Below are 18,012 nucleotides of genomic sequence, written 5' to 3' on the forward strand. Positions count from 1 at the left end.
GGAATTTTTTTGAAATTGTATGCTACGTTCCCCAACAAGGTGTTCCTCGTCCTGGACGTCAGAATCGGCTCCCTCCTGCAGCAGCGCCGCGAGCGCCTCCTCGTCGTCAGAGTCCATCCTGAGCAGACAAAAACGCCGAACACCTGTCAGGCTTGGTGGGCGCACACCCGCCGGTATACCGCCCTGCACGTCCGGAGCGCCGTAAACTCGCCCGGACGATGGTGAAGAGGCTATCGTGGCGAAACCTTTTCTTTTTTCCGACGGGGAATGGGTTGGGCAGTGGGCGGCGCCGAGATTGGCAGGGTAGTGGCCGAGCGCGCGGGGGGTGAGGGGCGAATCTGCACGATTGGCTTAACTTTTCGCCTGACAGGGGTGGTCCAGGTGTGTTTCCCCCTTACATCGGAGCCCCCGAATGCCCAGAACGTTGGGTTCGGTCTGCGATCGCCGGGCCCAAAAATAGACCGAGCCGGCGAATTTCGACGTCTTGAAACACAAGTGAGGATTTTTTTTCATGCCGGCGCGTAAAAAGGCGCCCTGGGGCCCGGCGGGGGCGCGGCTGGAGAGCCTGCCGGCCTTCCCACCCGACCTCCCCTCTTTTCTGTTCGTTCCCCCTCCCCCTATCGCATCGTCTTCGTCTCGCCTACTGGCTCCTTGCCTCCTCTGCCCCCGTCCTTCTCTTCCCACCGCCGCGTTCTCCCTTCCTCCTCTTACCCCGTATCCGCATCACGCGCCTCGCTGCCCTGTCGGTGCCTTACAAGCCGGTGCACCGTCAGAGGAGGAGGATTGGTGGAGGACAGGATGGAGGTGGGTGAGATGGACGACGTGCAGGCGGTGGGAGAGCAGGTCATCAGCAGCAGGGGCGGCTCCGTGCTCGGGAAGAAGACCATCCTCAAGAGTGACCACTTCCCCGGCTGCCAGAACAAGCGCCTCACCCCGCACATCGACGGCGCGCCCAATTACCGGCAGGTTACGTCTCAACCTCCTCTGAATTGTACGATTTCCTGGCCTCATTCCCCGAGTTTTCAAGGAAATCGTGCCAATTTGGACAACAAAAAAAATCCCCAAAGGACCTGCTTTTTAGCGTTGTTATCTTTCTTAGCTGTCTGTTTGTCACGTACGTATCTCATCATAATGTAGGCTTGAGTTTCAAACAGTGTTTTTGTGCTTTTGGGTGTTAACTGCTGTGCCTGCGTACAAAATGCATTTGTAAATGTACATCTCAGTTTTGCAATAATCTAGCTTCCTTTTTGACGGGATTCTGTAAATTCAACATGATGCCTAGGTTTTCAGCATCCTTCAAATTTATTCCATATGCTCGGTCTTCATGCTTTACAAAGGTGTCATGTCATACTCATTATCACCATTTTTTCAGGCAGGATCACTGCGTGTTCACGGTGTTGCAATGCCCACAATGGAAGGAATTGTGAATGTGCTAAATCATATTGGGGCACAAAAGAAGGGAAAGCAAACCCGAGTTCTATGGCATAGTCTTCGGGAGGAACCAGTAAGATAGCTAATTATCATATTAGAGTCTTTGTGCAAAATATGCAAAACACAATGCTTATAACTTTGAAAACTATGGAAATTTACAATGAGCAAATAATGGATGCTCAGCTGACCAGAATATCAAGTTGCAACTCGATGCAAATAAATAGAGAGTGGTAGGGAAGAGGTCTTTCCACGAACATTAAACATGTTATCTAATGTCTATACATATGATAGAAGCCACTTTTCTGTTATATGTTTAATATCTATACAAAATCTATATGTTCCATTAATCATATGTCTCTATATCTTTTCCATAGAGGCCTTTGACTTCAACTTTTTGGTTTATCTGAGACACATGTCTAAACAATATGTACTTTTCAAAATTTGTTGTGCTTTTAGCAGCATTTTGCTTAAATTTGAAATTTCAGTGAAGTTTCTCTTGAACAGGTTATATTATACTCCCTCCGTCCCAAAATAAGTGTCTCAACTTTAGTACAACTTTGTACCAGTACAAAGTTGAGACACTTATTTTGGGACGGAGGGAGTACCATGTATGCTCTAACTCATATGTTATGTCTTTTGTTATCACATCTAGTAATATGTGTTTTTCCACTAATATTACACAGGTTATCTATATCAATGGTCGCCCTTTTGTTCTACGAGATGCCGAAAGACCCTTCTCAAACCTTGAATATACGGTTTGCTTCGACACCTGACTTTGATAATTATTTTGCGTGCATTTTCTGATAATTTATGGTTTCCCAAATTTACTGGTTATGTTACAATCTCATTAATGTCTTATATTGGAGATAGTTGTCCTGGTAAATTTCCACAGTGGAAGTTATGACACAAATGTCTTTATACCAATGCTATTGCTTTGTTTAAAGAGATTGTGACGTTTTGGTGCAGAGGTGTTAACTATAGCTTCTTAGGGATTCCTGTCGATTTGGGTATTTCCAGTTACACGTAGGCTATACAGTTGAGCCATCCCATAGAAGATACCTTGTTGATGTCCATATAGCTTCCATTTTATTTTCATGATACCTAATATTAATCCTTGACTTTTGCTAATATAATATAGGGAATCAACCGGGAGAGAGTCGAGCAGATGGAGTTTCGTTTGAAAGAAGATATTCTTCAGGAAGCTTCAAGGTACGTTACTAGCAAGATAAACTACTTCTCTGTTTACTTCGAGCAGGTTTTTATAATGCAATATTTGATGGTGCAGATATGGGAATAAGATCCTAGTTACTGATGAGCTGCCGAATGGTCAGATGGTGGACCAGTGGGAGTCAGTGATGTCTGATACAGTTAAGACTCCACTTGAGGTAACTCCATGGTTGATGATTTAGAACATACCTCTTACCTCTCCTTGGTATTTTTGAGAAAACTTAATTCATCTGCAGGTCTATGAGGAGTTACAACACCAAGGATACCTTGTTGATTACGAGCGTGTTCCTATAACTGATGAAAAAGCTCCGAAGGAAGGGGATTTTGATAACCTGGTTAGTTTTATACGCCGCCATTAGGTTCTCCACGTAACTTCTCGTCCCTATGTCTTCACTATATTTGCTGTAAAATTGAACCTTCACTCGTCCAGGTTGCCTGTCTACCACGAGATCTGTGTGCTAGTCACACTATTTCTTTATGCTTTAACTTTCAACTCTTTTGACACAGTTAGTAGGAAACACATTTAGCAGGGATTGCATTCTCCGCAGACAATCAGCTATTGCAATAATAAAAATACTGAGATTGGAAAGTATGTTACATAGAATTAAATTTCCTTTGATGTGTCTAACAGGTACATCGAATCTCTCAAGTTGATATGGAGACTGAAATTGTATTTAATTGTCAAATGGGGAGGGGACGGACTACTACCGGCATGGTCATATCTACGTTGGTTTACCTAAATCGGATAGGAGCTTCAGGTGTGCACCGTTGTTACCAGTTTGTTATATAGAACTGGTCAAGAAATATAATGCTCCACATGCACAATTATATGATTGTCACGTGTTTTGAATTTTCACTAGATTATTTAGTATTTATAATATTATATATACTGATGGCAACTGAAAGCCTGCCTGGTGCGTACTTGTCTGACTGTATGGTTATCACATTATGCGCTTATAGTTTACACCTATACTTGGATTTTCAGATATTTAACGTGGGGTGCTTTCTGCTGCAGGTATCCCAAGGACAAGTTCAATTGGGAAGGTTTTCTATGCTGGAAATGATTTAGATGACTACAGTCCTAGCTCAGAAGAAGCAATTCTCAGAGGAGAATATGCTGTCATTAGGAGCTTAGTCCGAGTTCTGGAGGCAATAATCTGAATATGTTAAACTGTTCTCCTTTTAACTTAGTTTCTCTCAGTAGTGACTCTGTGTCTGATATTTATGCAGGGTGGTGTTGAAGGCAAAAGACAAGTGGACAAAGTTATTGACAAATGTGACTCTATGCAGGTATGCCGTTTTATGTCCTGATAACTCAATTCAAGCAACCTTATTGTTTCATGTTTGTGCTTGCTGTCCTTGTGAACAGAACCTGAGAGAAGCTATTGCGACCTACCGCAATAGCACTCTTCGGCAACCTGATGAGATGAAACGGGAGGCATCACTTTCCTTCTTTGTGGAGTACTTGGAACGTTATTACTTCCTCATATGTTTTGCTGTCTATGTACATTCGGTGAGCTCTGCTCACCAAGCAACATCTTCAGGAGTTAGTTTTTCTGATTGGATGAGAGCGAGACCTGAACTGTACAGCATTCTTCGAAGGTGAGCCATGGTACTTCCGCATACGAATGCCAACAGTTCATAGCTTGTAAGAGTGTATCTGGCCCAAACTTTGTTTCCTTTGAGACACAAGACAAGTCTTAATTTTTTACCCTCCTTGTTGTGCCACTTCATTGAATAGTAGGCTGAATGTGGATATTCAAAGAACTGCTATCTGCTTACTTTAGTGCATTTTTTCTTTGTAATTGTTTTCTTTTGTAGTTTATTTGGAATGATTGCTAGGTCGCGCTGACACTTCTACTAGGCAGTCTCCATGTTCAAGACATTGGTGCTTGAGTGTCGAGTCATGTAGTAACTATGTCTCCTATCAAACAGTTAGTGCCATGTCAGTTTACATGCATTTTTTCCTCAAGTTATTGTCTTGCTATAAGAATGAATGCCAACGGTTAATTGGCATCAATAAAGAATGAAGGCCAGACACTCAAGTTTAATAACTGAACACAGCTCCATCATCCTACTATATTTAATTAGTTTTATGCAGCATTGCCATTTTGTATAAATACATAACTACAACTTGTTGAATTTTGGTAACCCAGTTTGTGATTTACATCAAGTGAAATTTGTTAGGAAATATGCAGCTGATATTATTGAGAGGCCAAAGCTAGCAGGCCCACCAGCGACCTAAGCAAGCCGATCTAGCACGGGCCTGGAGAATAGCACGCACGCCTGCCGATCTAACAATTTAGCTGGCACGCACACACTGCGTGGATCACGCAACCCTGACGCAGTCAACGCACGCAAGCCTGCGGTGGTGGAGCACGGAAACCGGCGGCCGGCGGCCGATCTTGGGCGGGAACCAGGCGCCGCGGACGACAGCCTGAGCGGTAACAGGTGGCCGGCGGCCAAATTTGGAGAGCCGGCGATCTCAGCGGCACACGATCTGGACGAAGCCTGCGGTGGAACCAGCGGCCGCCGGCTGATCTTGGGGGAACCGAGCACCGTGGACGGCAGCCTGGGCGAGAACCAGTGCCGGCAGCCAAACTTCGACGAGAGCCATCGATCTCCGAGCTGGGTGGTGCACGATCTGGACGTGCAGGGAAGCCGTGAAGAATCTACAGACCGGTAACTTGTGTCTGCTGGCGTTGACGAGACAAGAGCAGCAGCTGGTAGGGAGAGAAGGAGCGGCTAGCCGGGAGAGGAGAGCATCGGCGTCCAACAGGGAAGGGAGGTGTAGCAGCAGCCGGTGAAGAAAACAATGGCGGCGCAAAATTGGATCGAGAGCACGGGTTGCGCGTGCGGAAAAAAAACCCTAAGCTGTAATACCATGTTAGGAAATATGCAACTGATATTATTGAGAGGCCAAAGCCAGCATATATACACATACACGAGGATGCCAAAAGTTAACAAGAGGGTGCCAATAGACTAGAATGCATAAGGTCAAAAGACATCACTAGTATAACTATAACAAAATTAATAGGTACAGGTAAGAAGGTTAACATCTTGTACACTCTTCTGGCATTTTACAGATGCTTTGTTATATCCCACCTTCCCACTCATTCTCGCAGCTTCTCCCGTGTTCTGACCAAGTCATATGATGTCTTAAACACTCACTAATTTCGGCCAAACACCATATTGATCTAACTAGAGACATAAATCATAGCAAGAATGTTAGAGGAAAAAACAAACTAGTATATACTCCCTCCGTCCCATAATGTAAGACATTCTTGTATCCACAAGGGTGACCATCAGACCACAGGCGCGATTTGTATTTTGCAGCTCAGTAATTCTTTAGGTCATGACATGTATCTGAATAATTACCACAACTGTAATTTGCTGTTCAAATTCTGTGCTTCTTTAGTCCATGGCCTATATTTGAAGAATTATCTTTATTGTCAGAATTAAATGGAACTATTTAGTTTCTTACCAGGGCTTGGAATTACTTAACGGTAACTGCTTGGTTAACTGGTTTCTCCAGTTTCCATGTAGATTACCTACCCCAGCCCACCACCAATCTGCTGCAATTGCATGCATGATTGGCGCCACATTCCTTGATGGTTATATTCTACTTATCAAAGTGTTAAAATAAAATGAAATGTGCTAATTCAATTGTGGTCCAGTTTTGTGCTAAAAGAAAGAAAAAAAATGAACTGTTGGTTTTGTTGCAAAAACCTAAACGGGTCAGGTTCCAGCTTTTGGCATAAAATTGTAATCATAATTGTTCCAAATATCGGCTAGTTAATCGGCATCTCGGTCAGTTAGTCACTACTTGTTGGGTCACTGATAGCTGATTAACTGATTTATCGGCCGATTAACTAATTTATCAGTGATTAACTGGAAAATTCGCCTATTTACCTCTAATGAGCACGCGACCGGTATGGTACCAGTTACCGATATCCTGAACACTGACATCATATATCAATATGATCCATTATAACGTTACATTAGTGATCATCCCCAGCTCACTGATAATAAATTAATAATTTAGGGCCCGTAGCCGCTTCTGTAACATCTTTGCACTTCAGTTTAAGAGCATTTCAGAATTCCATAGGAGCATTCGTTGCAGTTAGCCCTAGCTCACAATGCAACTTTTGTGTTTTGTTCACATGGCTCATTACTAATGTGACATAGAAGGAAGAACAAACAAGTCTATATTGCCATGATAAACTATTCGCATGCCGCCAATCTGTGGACTTTATCTCTCACTGTAAAACATTAGTAATGACGCTTTCTGTTGCACAGTTAATACTCGAGAACACCATATTAAAAAAACTATTTATAATAGTACCAGCAAAAACTGTTTAATTTTCTGTTTATGGGTTCTTGTTGCATTATTTGACATAACCTGTAAGTCGTTTCATATTTCAATATATTCAGGCTGCTGAGGAGAGATCCAATGGGCGCTCTTGGTTATTCGAGCTCAAAACCTACTCTTCCAAAAATTATTGAATCTGCTGATGGGCGCCCACATGAGATGGATGTTGTTGCTGCCATGAGGAATGGAGAAGTTCTTGGACGTCAAACTGTTTTAAAAAGTGATCACTGTCCAGGGTGTCACAATCTTAATTTGCCTGAAAGAGTTGAGGGTGCACCTAATTTCCGGGAAATTCCGGGGTTTTCAGTCTATGGTGTTGCAAATCCTACTGTTGATGGCATTCGGGCTGTTATTCAGCGAGTTAGTACAAGCAAGGGAAACCGGCCGATACTCTGGCATAATATGAGAGAAGAGCCCGTCATTTATATACATGGAAAGCCTTTTGTGCTACGAGAAGTAGAAAGACCGTACAAGAATATGCTTGAGTACACGGTATGTTCCATTTCCAGTTGCCTCTATGGATTTATGGCAGATAGTTGATGCTATGATTTGTAGTGTTAGTATAAACAAAATAACTTCATATGACAATTTCCATGCATTGCTTCTCCAACATGACTTCATTTTCTCTCTCTGAATAGTAATTTGCACTAACCGCACAAGTTATAGCACTAAACATGATGATTAATTTGAATCCACAACTAAGTTATCTTTATTTCTGCATATGCTTTTGTACAAGTACTGAGCTTGAAGGTGCTGTCGGGTGTCCAAAGGCCTTGTGCTGATACTATTTGTGTGAAAAAAAATCTGCTCATTTATTCAGACCATTAAAATGTGAACTTGTCAATTATAATGTCTAAACATGTTCAGTACTTGAATAAACTACCTGTTGTGGCTTGTGGGGCTTGGTTCACATTGGGTTGATCAGCTCTCATATGTTGAGTAGCCTTCTCTAGGCTGACCTGTCCCTCAAGACTCAGACTGTATCTCAGCATTCTAATCACACCTAAACTAATTAGTCTTGTATAGAAACATTTCATTGAATGTGATATGTGATATGCTATCCTGTACTTTCCATGAGGAACATTTAGTGGTCTAAATCAGAGAAAATTCACTGATGTCAGGGGATCGGTCGTGATAGAGTTGAGCGTATGGAAGCTCGGTTGAAGGAGGATATTTTACGAGAAGCAGAACGGTATGATGGGGCAATAATGGTTATTCATGAAACCGACAATGGTGAGATCTTTGATGCATGGGAAAATGTCAATAATGAAGCTGTTCTGACTCCACTGGAGGTATACAAATGTTTGGACTCTGAAGGCCTTCCAATCAAATATGCACGAGTGCCCATTACTGATGGTAAGGCCCCCAAAAGTTCAGATTTTGATACGGTAGCCTTTAATGTCGCAGCTGCTTGCAAGGATGCTGCTCTTGTATTCAACTGCCAGGTACTACAACTTATCTCTTTGCTGGGAAAGAATTCTATACTTGTTATTTGAGAGAAGTATTGGCTCTTCATATCATAGGCTTCAAAAACTTGAATTTTAACATTGTGGTCTTATAGATGGGCAGGGGCAGAACAACTACTGGTACTGTGATTGCTTGCCTGCTCAGACTTCGAATCAATAACGGCAGACCTATTGGAATGCCAGCCATCCAAAATAATCATGAAGACACAACTGATGCCGATTACTCAAGCGGAGAAGAAACAATGGACCACAATGGTCACTTGAATTCAGAATCATGGAAACCTCACACTTTGACAGAGCTACACCCTAGATTTGACATTAATGACATCCTTCTGTTGCGAAAGATTACAAGGCTATTTGACAATGGGATTGAGTGTAGACAGATTTTAGATACTGTTATTGACAAGTGTTCAGCTTTGCAGAACATTCGCCAAGCTGTTTTGCAATACACAAAGGTGATTAATCAACAAAATATGGAGCCAAGAGTTAGGAGAGTCGCATTAAATCGTGGTGCTGAATATTTGGAGAGGTACCTGAAATTAATTGCATTCTCGGCATACCTCGGGAGTGAAGCATTTGATGGTTTCTGCGGGCAAGGAGAAACAAAGATCTCATTTAAAAATTGGCTGCAACAGCGTCCGGAGATCCAAACCATGAAATGGAGCATAAGACTGCGACCTGGGCGTTTTTTCACTGTACCTGTAAATATCTTTCTCTTCTCTCCAAAGCTTCATTTGGGCACTTTGGAGACATGATGTTACTAAAAACTATTTGCCATCTGCAGGATGAGCATAAAGCAACATGTCAACCTTCCATCGTGAAAGCCCGTAATGGTTCTGTTCTGGGAAAGGGATCCATACTCAAAATGTATTTCTTTCCTGGGCAGAGAAGGTCAAGTAGCATGAACTTCCGTGGTACACCACATGTTATCAAGGTATCTAACTGTGCAACTAACCAATGTGAACTCCATATTTGCTCGCTAGATGTATATACAGTTCTATCATTATTGATATCCTTATTTATTTCTGTGAGTTAAACCTTCTATGTTATTCAAACATTCTGACCCATCAGGGTAGCTAAACTAGTGTAAGAATTCAGGCTTCTATTGTAAAATTTATCTTACTAGCTCACACCATGTGCAGTGCTCTATTTGGACCACAAACCTTTTTGTTTTTGAGGAATCACCGGTGGGGTCGGGATTGAGACTAGAGTTTCCCCACCTGAATATACTACTCAAAGCGGATCTGAAATACAAAAAGAGTGTTACATAGGCACATAAAGATAGGTATGTTACAGACTTGAGGAGATAGTGAGCTGGGGCTGAACACAGCAGTGCTATTTTCTGAAGCTGAGGTTTATATATAGTACATAGGCAAGTTGGTTGCTAAACCAACAATGCAGTTCTAGCAGCTACCAGTACAGGCAAGTCTAATTGACTACCTAGCTGTCAGCATTCATACTGTCATACAGACTAAGAAAGGCTAAGCCGACTTATACTATACTAGCTAATAAAGTAGAAGGCACAAGTGATGCACCGGGTTATGGCTAGTGTGCCTGATCTTCATGAACTGGAGGTGGAGTAGGGAAGAACACGAAGAACTCAAGAACTAAGGTGAAATGACAAGCAATCACAAGGAGAACATAAGATCCTCTGGCCAACACACACATTATATAACCAAAATCTACACAAAGAGGTTCAATTGATCCAACAACTCCAAAGGAAACAGGTAAAACAAGAGTAGATAGTTCGTCTCAAATCCTAAGAGATGGAGGTCTTGTGCTTCATGGAAGCCTTCACCTGGAGGTGGTCTTGAACTCCTCGGAGTCTTCTCCACCAGGGAGGTCTTGATTCCACTAGGGGAGGATAGATGAGCAAAGCTCTCTCAATTTTTTAGTTTATGCTTTGCTAACCCTAGATCTAAAGAGGTGTCTTATATAGTTGGTTGGGGGCGAAAGAGTAGGTAAGTGGGAGAGTTACGAGGCCCCAAGCTGACTTTACTATGGCAGGTTGGGTTGGAATCTCCAGGGGTTCCGGAATCTCCAGTGTATCATCGGGCATACTCTGGGCTAGCTAGTAGTGTGCGAATCCGGGGTATCAGAGAGCTACGAATCCTAGACACCGGGGGTCAACCCGAAGACTTCGGGGTTCCTTCGAGGCAGCCTTCGGTGTTCCGGAGGTGGCTTGGAGTCTCTGGGTAGGCCTTCTCATTGTTTTTGACCTTGCCTTGGGATGCCATCTTCGTGCTCCATGCCTTCCTCGTTCATCATCATCTCTTCTCTGTGCTCCAAGCCATCCAAGCCATCACGCCTGATCATACATAGTCACATATAGTTCCACCATGATGTAGCAACTCATTCTCATGAATATTGGAAGGACCTTCGTTAAGGAAAAGAGTTACCTTATTGTTGTTGATATGTTCTTTTAGGGGATTGTCGTTGATATGTTGGAAACTTGGAATGGTCCGTATCCTCTTGGCAGGAGCTCGAACATCCGCTCCTCTTGAAATGCTCCTTCCGAAGATATACCTAAATGAAGTCACCGGGTTGGAAGATCATTGGTTGCCGATTGGCTTTGAACTTGGTGGCTTGATGTTGAACTTGTTGCTCAATGTTGGCCTTTCTCCTCATGTAGTTGCTTCATGTACTCGGAGCGCTTGGTGGCACCCAAGTTTGTGCGTTCTTGAAGTGGTAGTGGTTGGGGGTCGCAGGGTGTGAGGTTTGAAATGTACACCACCTCAAATGGACTCTTGCATGTCATTGAGTGGGTGGAGTGGAGCAGTTGTAGGCGAACTCGACTTGAGGAATGCACTCGTCCCATGACTTCAAGTTCTTGATCATAACACGTGGTAGGGTTGATTGAGTGCGGTTTATGACTTCGGTTTGACCATCAGTTTGTGGGTGGCATTGGTGGAGAATAGGAGCTTGACACCGAGCTTAGCCCACAACGTCTTCGAAAAATAGCTCACAAAGTTGACATCATGGTTGGAGACAACGGACTTGGGTATTGATACGGGGCAAGCCGTAGGGTGGCCCGATCTTCACGAAATGGAGGTAGATTGGGGAAGAACACAAAGAATACGCGGGGAATCACTAGGAAATCATGGGGAAACACAAGTGAAACACATGGATAACTAGTGATGCCAAGGCAACACCCTCTTGTGACCATAGACCACACCACACAGTTCACGTGGTTTCTTACAAATCCAAGGGAGAGGTAAGAATGAGGTGGGAGATCTTCTTCCTTATGTCCTAGGACAAAGGAGGGCTTGAATTCCACAAGAGAAATCTTCTCCTTAAGAGGAGGCCTTGATCTCCACTAGGGGAACCAACTCCATGTAGGAGGAATCCCACATGGGGAGGTACATGACGTAAGCTCTAATGTCTAACCTTGTCTTAGCTAACCCTAGGATGAAGGAGGAGGAGGGGTGTTTATAGTCTAGTCATGAAAGGGTAAGTTGGGAAAGTGATACATGGGTTTGGCCTTTTCACTGCACGCATACAGGACATAGCCGGACAATTCGGCTTGGAAGGCTATTATAGTTCGGGCGCTGTTGCTGGCATGGGGCAGACACGAGATGACGGTTGATGGAGACACAGGGTCGGACAATCCGGTCATTGGGCCATGCGGACTCCGCGTCTGGCGGCGGCTGGTGAAGATAGGGCCGGACAGTCGGGGGTGAATCCAGCCGGATAGTCCTGGTGCTTGAGGCGGTGGGGGTGCCAGGACCATACACGTCTTGTTCTGTATTTGATTGGGGGTGCTTGGATACCAGCATGGGCCGGATAGTCTGGGGGCTTGCCCTACTACTCTCGGTCTGGTTAGGACGCGCTGAACTGAGGTAGCCACATTGTCTCTGCTAGGAGGAACACCCACATGTAGCCGGTGCAGTCATGAACCAACTGCAAGAAATAGTGACGGCCACGTGGGTTGCGTTGGTCTGCATATGTCACCATTGACAAGGTCGAGGCATCCTCAACCCTGAATTTTGCCTTCTTGGGGGAAGGAGTTTGCTGGTGTTTATGGTGATGTAAACATCGTAGAGTTGGTCCACATGCTTGAGCTCCGGCAACACACACACCATCTTGTCGCGAGACATGTGTCGCGATCTGTTGAAGCAGTCGTGGCGTGCAGCAAGACACACATGATGAGCGATGTTGAAGCTCACCACATGTAGCGGGTGCAGTCATCAACCAACAACAGGAAATAGTGATGGCCCATGGGTTGTGGGCATGAGTGTTTCACACACGTCACCATGCACGAGGTCAAGGCGCCTTTCAGCCCCGAAGTTCGCCCTCTTAGCGAAAGGAGTTCGTCGATGCTTGGTGGTGATGCAGGCATCGCAGAGTTAGTCATGCTCAAGCTCCCACGCGCCATCTTGTGGTGAGACATGGGCCTTAGTGTCGCGAAGGAGTTGCGGCGTGCAACGAGGTACACATGGTGAGCGATGTTGAAGTGCACCACATATAGCCGGTTGTGTATGTTTGGCACCATCACAAGGTGATGCTTCTCCCTGTCTTAGATGCAAGGGATTCCTCGGTTGATGTGGATGGCGGCGCCATTCTCTCCCAGCTTCCCCAAGCTCATGATGCTGTTGCGGAGCAGAGGAATGTAGTAGACACCCATTAAGACCTTGTGTGCGCCCAACTTGTCAATGAAAGTGACTGAGCTGCAGCCTTGGACGCTCACAACCAAGCCATCCCTGAACATGACGGAGCCGACCGCAAAGTGATCGAGCTTGGAGAAGACCTCTCATGGCCTGTCATGTGGTTGGTTGGCTCTATATCGAGGTACCACCCCTCCAGATGCTCGATCATCCGTAGTTCCGAGGAATGCCTTTGCCCGTGGCTCTTCCTGTTGCATGCCCTTGTCGTCCTCATGGGCTTGGGTGAGGTGTGCCCATGCCTTACCTGGATTTGCGTCAGTCCTTTGCCCAATGCTCAAGGCGGATGTAGTTGTGGCATCTCTCATGCTTGTCATCCTAGGTGCCCTCTTGGCAGCGGGCATGTTGCTTATTTTCTTTTGCACACCATGGGGCATCACCACCCACTGCTCGGCTTAGGGAGTCCCGGAGGTTCCCTCTCCTTCCTGCCTTTCCTGCATCCGGGTGAGCCATTGCTTCTTAGTTGAGTAGAGGTGTAGAGTTTGCCGCTAAACATGATTGGCTGATCCAACTCGGGTGACGGCTAGTACTCCATCCGTCCAAGTGCATTGGGCACCTAAGAGAATCTAGGAATTCCAAAAGTATTAGTCGCAATTATAATTAATATCCCTCGTAATCTACGCATCCTCTCGTTTGACTCTCTCATGCAACCCCCTTTAACTTCTTGGCTCCCTTTCCCATGCATCCTCTCGTCCAAGTGTATTGGGCACCTAAGAGAATCCAGGAATTCCAAAAGTATTAGTCGTAGTTGTAACTAATATCCTTCGTAATCTACGCATCCTCTCGTTTGACTCTCTCATGCAACCCCCTTTAACTTCTTGGCTCCCTTTCCCATGCATTCACATCTCAATCCTCCCATTCTCATGCATGCACAATTAAATGTTTCTTCCAATTGTGTTTTTGAGGGCACACGATAGGCTTGTTTTCACAACCTCAAACTTAACGCTAGCCTATCACAGTGTGTCTGGTGCAGCTCCTTAAACGCTCTATGCACATGGATGGAGGGAGTAATGGTCATCAACAGCCTTGAGCTGTTCGTCACCTCTTCAATTGAGAGCAACGGCATCGAGGAAACTCTTGATTGGCAACGCAGTTTGCCAGGGGAACGACGCGTAGCAGGTTCTCAATGCCCTCTGTTTGTCGACGTGATCAGCATGAATGGTCAGCGAACTGATGAGGCCGGAGAGGAAGAGTGCAAAGTTTTCAGCTCTCCCTGTTGTGGAAAGTGAGCAGCTCCCACTCCCGGCCAACTTCTGCACAGTGGACTTCATGGACTTGTGGATGCGATTTTTGCCGATGTGAATCGTATGGATCACCTCCCAAGCTTCAGTGGCTGTTCTGTTGACCGTTAGGGTGCGGATCATCTCCAGTTGCTCGACACTGAGGATGGCCTCAACCACCGTATGGTCTACTTGTTGGGCAGCACCACCAAATTCGACGGCTGTCCTCATAGTTGTTCCGTTTCGTTTGTGTGGCCGCCAACTTCTTTTATCACATGTTGGATGTCCACGTCCAGAATGTCATTGTGTTGCCCGCGCCTTGGCTACATGGAAGTGGAACGGCAATGATAGGCGTGCTGCTATGTGCTTGTGGCCGACGGTGGATCCAATATCGTCTTGGATCAAAATCTTGCGTTGTTGAGGTATAGACGCCACGAGTAGGCAAAACCAATGAGTTCATAAAGTAAAATTGGAGATGATGTTAACCATGGTAGAGCTGTTGTCGATATCACGGAAGCTCTTGGTTCCCAAATCTTCCATAGGTTAAAAGAATCGAAGGCCAAATGGAGACATCCAAATTGCTTTGGGTAGGCCAGTCCCAAGATGGTTGATATCGTCACCTTGATTGATGCTAATGCACCGCCACAACCTAGAAGTCAGGTGGCAATTGATGAAGATGTGTGCGCAACCTTCTGACTTGTGGCCACACCTAGGGCAGGCGGTGTTGGAGGCTTTGTGTTGACGGAGCAAGTTATCCTTTGAGTTTAGCCGTTTGTAGAATAAGAGCCAAGTAAAGACATTGATCTTGTTTGGAACGCTTGAGGCCCAAATGTAGTCCAAGTCTTTATGATCATCATGAAGTAAAAGGTTGTATGCATGCTTGGTGGAGAAGGCTACTAGTTTTGCTAGTTGCCATCACTTGTGTTAATGCTACTTCCACTTTCTGAGAAGAATTCCCTAAAAGTTATGTTCATTTCTGCCATAGGTCTCGGCGACAACGTAACTTGAACTTCTATAACTATAACTATAACTATAACAGACCCCTTAAGACAATGCTTTTGTTGGAATCACCATATTTCAAATGATAGTCAGTGTCACTAATTAGTATTCCCTCCGTCCCAAAATAAGTGATCACTTATTTTGGGATGGAGGGAGTAATACTTATAATGATGGCTATTACATCATCTGTCTCGTTGGTCAATATAGAACAACAACAATAACAGCAAAGCCTTTCAGTCCCGAACAAGTTGGGGTAGGCTAGAAATGAAACCCATAAGATTTCGAAACCAAGTCATGGTTCTGTGTTAGAGTACGTAATGGGCCTAATGGGCCCGTTAGTCTTAGGGTTAATTAGAGATAAGAGTCGCTTTCTTAGGGGTCAAGTAAGCCTTGCTTGGGAGTCAAGTAAACCTCTCTATATAAAGAGAGGAGATGTATCAATCTAATCAAGCAAGAATTAAGAAGGAAATCCTTCCATCTTGCCCGGCCGTGGGCAAAAGGCCCCCGGCCGGCCTTCTTGCGCCCTCCTTCTAGCAGCGCCATAATAATTTGGTATCAGCTAGCTTCGGTTCGATCATGTCTTCACCGCCGCCCAACCTGTCTCTTCCGCTGCCGGTCACGACCGTCGCCCCGCTCCTGCCCGCGCCGGGATCCTCCGTCGCGCCCGCCCCCGTCGTCCTCACCCCGGAGGTGTCCGGGGCGCTGCGGGACCTAACACAGGCGGTCCAGGAGATCCACCTGTTCTTGGCCGGGTCCTATGGGCCGCACCCGGCTGCGCCGCCCATCACCGCCACCGCGCCGCCGTGGCTGCCGTGGCAGCCGCCGCACCAAGCGGCCCCCGCCGCGCTCGCCGGGCTGCTGCAGCAGCCGCTGCAGCTGCCATCCATCGCCCCGTCCCGGCTGTCGTGGCAGCCGCCGCACCAGGCGGCCTTCGCCGCGCTCGCTGGGCCACTGCAGCTGCCATCCATCGCCACCACCGCCCAGCCCTGGCTGCACTGGCAGCCGCCGCTCCTACCGGCCTCCGCCGCGCCCGGCGCTCCGCCGCAGCAGCCGCTGCCGCTGCCCGGTGCGCCACCGCCGCAGCCGCTGCCGCAGCCACCGCCGGTTAGCTCCGGCCCCGCATCGACCGCGCCGGCGGGAGTCCCGCTCCACCAAGTCCAGTCCCCGCCGTCGCCGTCGCCGCTTCCGTCTTGGATCGCTACCCGCCACGTGTCGGCGGCGGTGAGGCTGCAGGCTACTGCGCGTCGGCGTGTGCGGGAGATGCGTGGTCTGCAGCTGCCGCTCCTCCAAGTTGCCCTTCGCTGCGCAAAGGACCTCGATCTCATCCGCTGCGCCGGGGATCTTGGGCATGCGGTTTCCCCCACGGGCAGCGGGCATGCTGTTTTCCCCACGGGCAGCGACCTCCAAGTCTGCGACATTGGCGGTTGGGGGGGCGCACCCCTCCTCGTCATTTTCCATCGCAAGCCCCCCACTCTTCCCTGTGCGGTGCAGACCAACAGCCGTCCGGCAGGAAGAAGGCATGGTGTCACCGACAACAACGCACCACGTAGCACCACTGCATTCCGTCACCGGGCGCCGCAAGGGCGCCTCTGCTGGTCACTCTTGCGACCACTTCCAGGTGGCCATACACATGCACTCCTTTTGTCCAGATGGTGTCCATGGGATCCAGGTGGCTGTACACGTGCACGTCCGACGTGCGGATGGTATCCACTTTTTGTTAAGAGGTCCAAAATAAATCGTCCCAGTCCATTTCAGGTTGAGAATAATAAAACAAGCCGAGATGTAAAAGGCTTGTTTTTAGGTGTTAGGTTTGGGTTGCGTCGAGTCATGGTTATAAGTTGGTTAGGCTGCAGCTTGAGGACAAGCTGCATGTCCAGGTGGGGTGTAGTGTTAGAGTACGTAATGGGCCTAATGGGCCCGTTAGTTTTAGGGTTAATTAGAGATAAGAGTCGCTTTCTTAGGGGTCAAGTAAGCCTTGCTTGGGAGTCAAGTAAACCTCTCTATATAAAGAGAGGAGATGTATCAATCTAATCAAGCAAGAATTAAGAAGGAAATCCTTCCATCTTGCCCGGCCGTGGGCAAAAGGCCCCCAGCCGGCCTTCTTGCGCCCTCCTTCTAGCAGCGCCATAATATTCTGGCATGTGGATAGCTAACTTCCACGCACCCTTGTCCATGGCTAGTTCTTTGGTGATATTCTAGTCCTTCAGATCACTCTTTATGGACTCCTCGCATGTCAAGTTGGGTCTACCCCGACCTCTCTTTACATTAGCAGCACGCTTTATTTCTTCGCTAAGTTCATTTTAACAATATATGGCTACTTATATTCTTTAAAAATACTGAATTTTAACCATGTCAACCTCAGGTGGATGGATACCCTGTGTATAGCATGGCAACGCCAACTGTTGATGGAGCTAGAGAAGTTCTGTCATACTTGGGCTGTAAGGATGCAACTGGAAGAGACATTATTCAGAAGGTGGTCATCACGGATCTTAGGGAGGAAGTGGTAGTTTACATCAAGGGAACACCGTTTGTTTTGAGAGAGTTAGATCAACCTGTTGATACACTGAAGCATGTGGGAATAAGTGGCCCAATGGTGAGTAGCTCCTCCAATATTTGCCTGTTCCTTTTATTTTGGC

General features: G+C 46.4%; 2 protein-coding genes across 3 annotated transcripts in view; both read left to right on the plus strand.

Annotated features, from left to right (window-relative positions):
• The first annotated feature begins 554 nt into the window (after positions 1-554).
• The window catches only part of LOC125551230 (metal ion-binding protein), a 36,472-nt gene continuing 19,014 nt past the window's right edge, over positions 555-18,012 (plus strand). For both annotated transcript variants that reach the window (XR_007302300.2, XM_048714384.2), the window contains exons 1-15: positions 555-966; positions 1,373-1,504; positions 2,115-2,186; positions 2,570-2,640; positions 2,717-2,816; positions 2,895-2,993; positions 3,290-3,416; positions 3,674-3,807; positions 3,889-3,948; positions 4,028-4,260; positions 7,093-7,522; positions 8,152-8,475; positions 8,592-9,197; positions 9,281-9,430; positions 17,739-17,969. Coding sequence is in view for 1 of the 2 variants with exons in the window: in XM_048714384.2 (XP_048570341.1) it covers positions 799-966; positions 1,373-1,504; positions 2,115-2,186; positions 2,570-2,640; positions 2,717-2,816; positions 2,895-2,993; positions 3,290-3,416; positions 3,674-3,807; positions 3,889-3,948; positions 4,028-4,260; positions 7,093-7,522; positions 8,152-8,475; positions 8,592-9,197; positions 9,281-9,430; positions 17,739-17,969 (2,937 nt within the window). In the remaining variant the exon portion in view is untranslated. The remainder of the gene's footprint in view (positions 967-1,372; positions 1,505-2,114; positions 2,187-2,569; positions 2,641-2,716; positions 2,817-2,894; positions 2,994-3,289; positions 3,417-3,673; positions 3,808-3,888; positions 3,949-4,027; positions 4,261-7,092; positions 7,523-8,151; positions 8,476-8,591; positions 9,198-9,280; positions 9,431-17,738; positions 17,970-18,012) is intronic.
• Positions 9,439-17,729, plus strand: LOC147975747 (uncharacterized). Its single transcript, XM_087518330.1, has one exon. The coding sequence runs from the start codon at positions 15,953-15,955 to the stop codon at positions 17,405-17,407; it is 1,455 nt and encodes a 484-aa protein (XP_087374456.1). The 5' UTR covers positions 9,439-15,952; the 3' UTR covers positions 17,408-17,729.

Source organism: Triticum urartu, chromosome 4A (genome assembly GCF_056163025.1).
Source record: "Triticum urartu cultivar PI428250 chromosome 4A, HENAU_Tu73, whole genome shotgun sequence".
Lineage (NCBI taxonomy): Eukaryota > Viridiplantae > Streptophyta > Magnoliopsida > Poales > Poaceae > Triticum > Triticum urartu.

Coding starts and splice junctions, on each gene's coding strand:
- LOC147975747 (XM_087518330.1), top strand. CDS start 15,953: ATGTCTTCACCGCCGCCCAACCTGTCTCTTCCGCTGCCGGTCACGACC.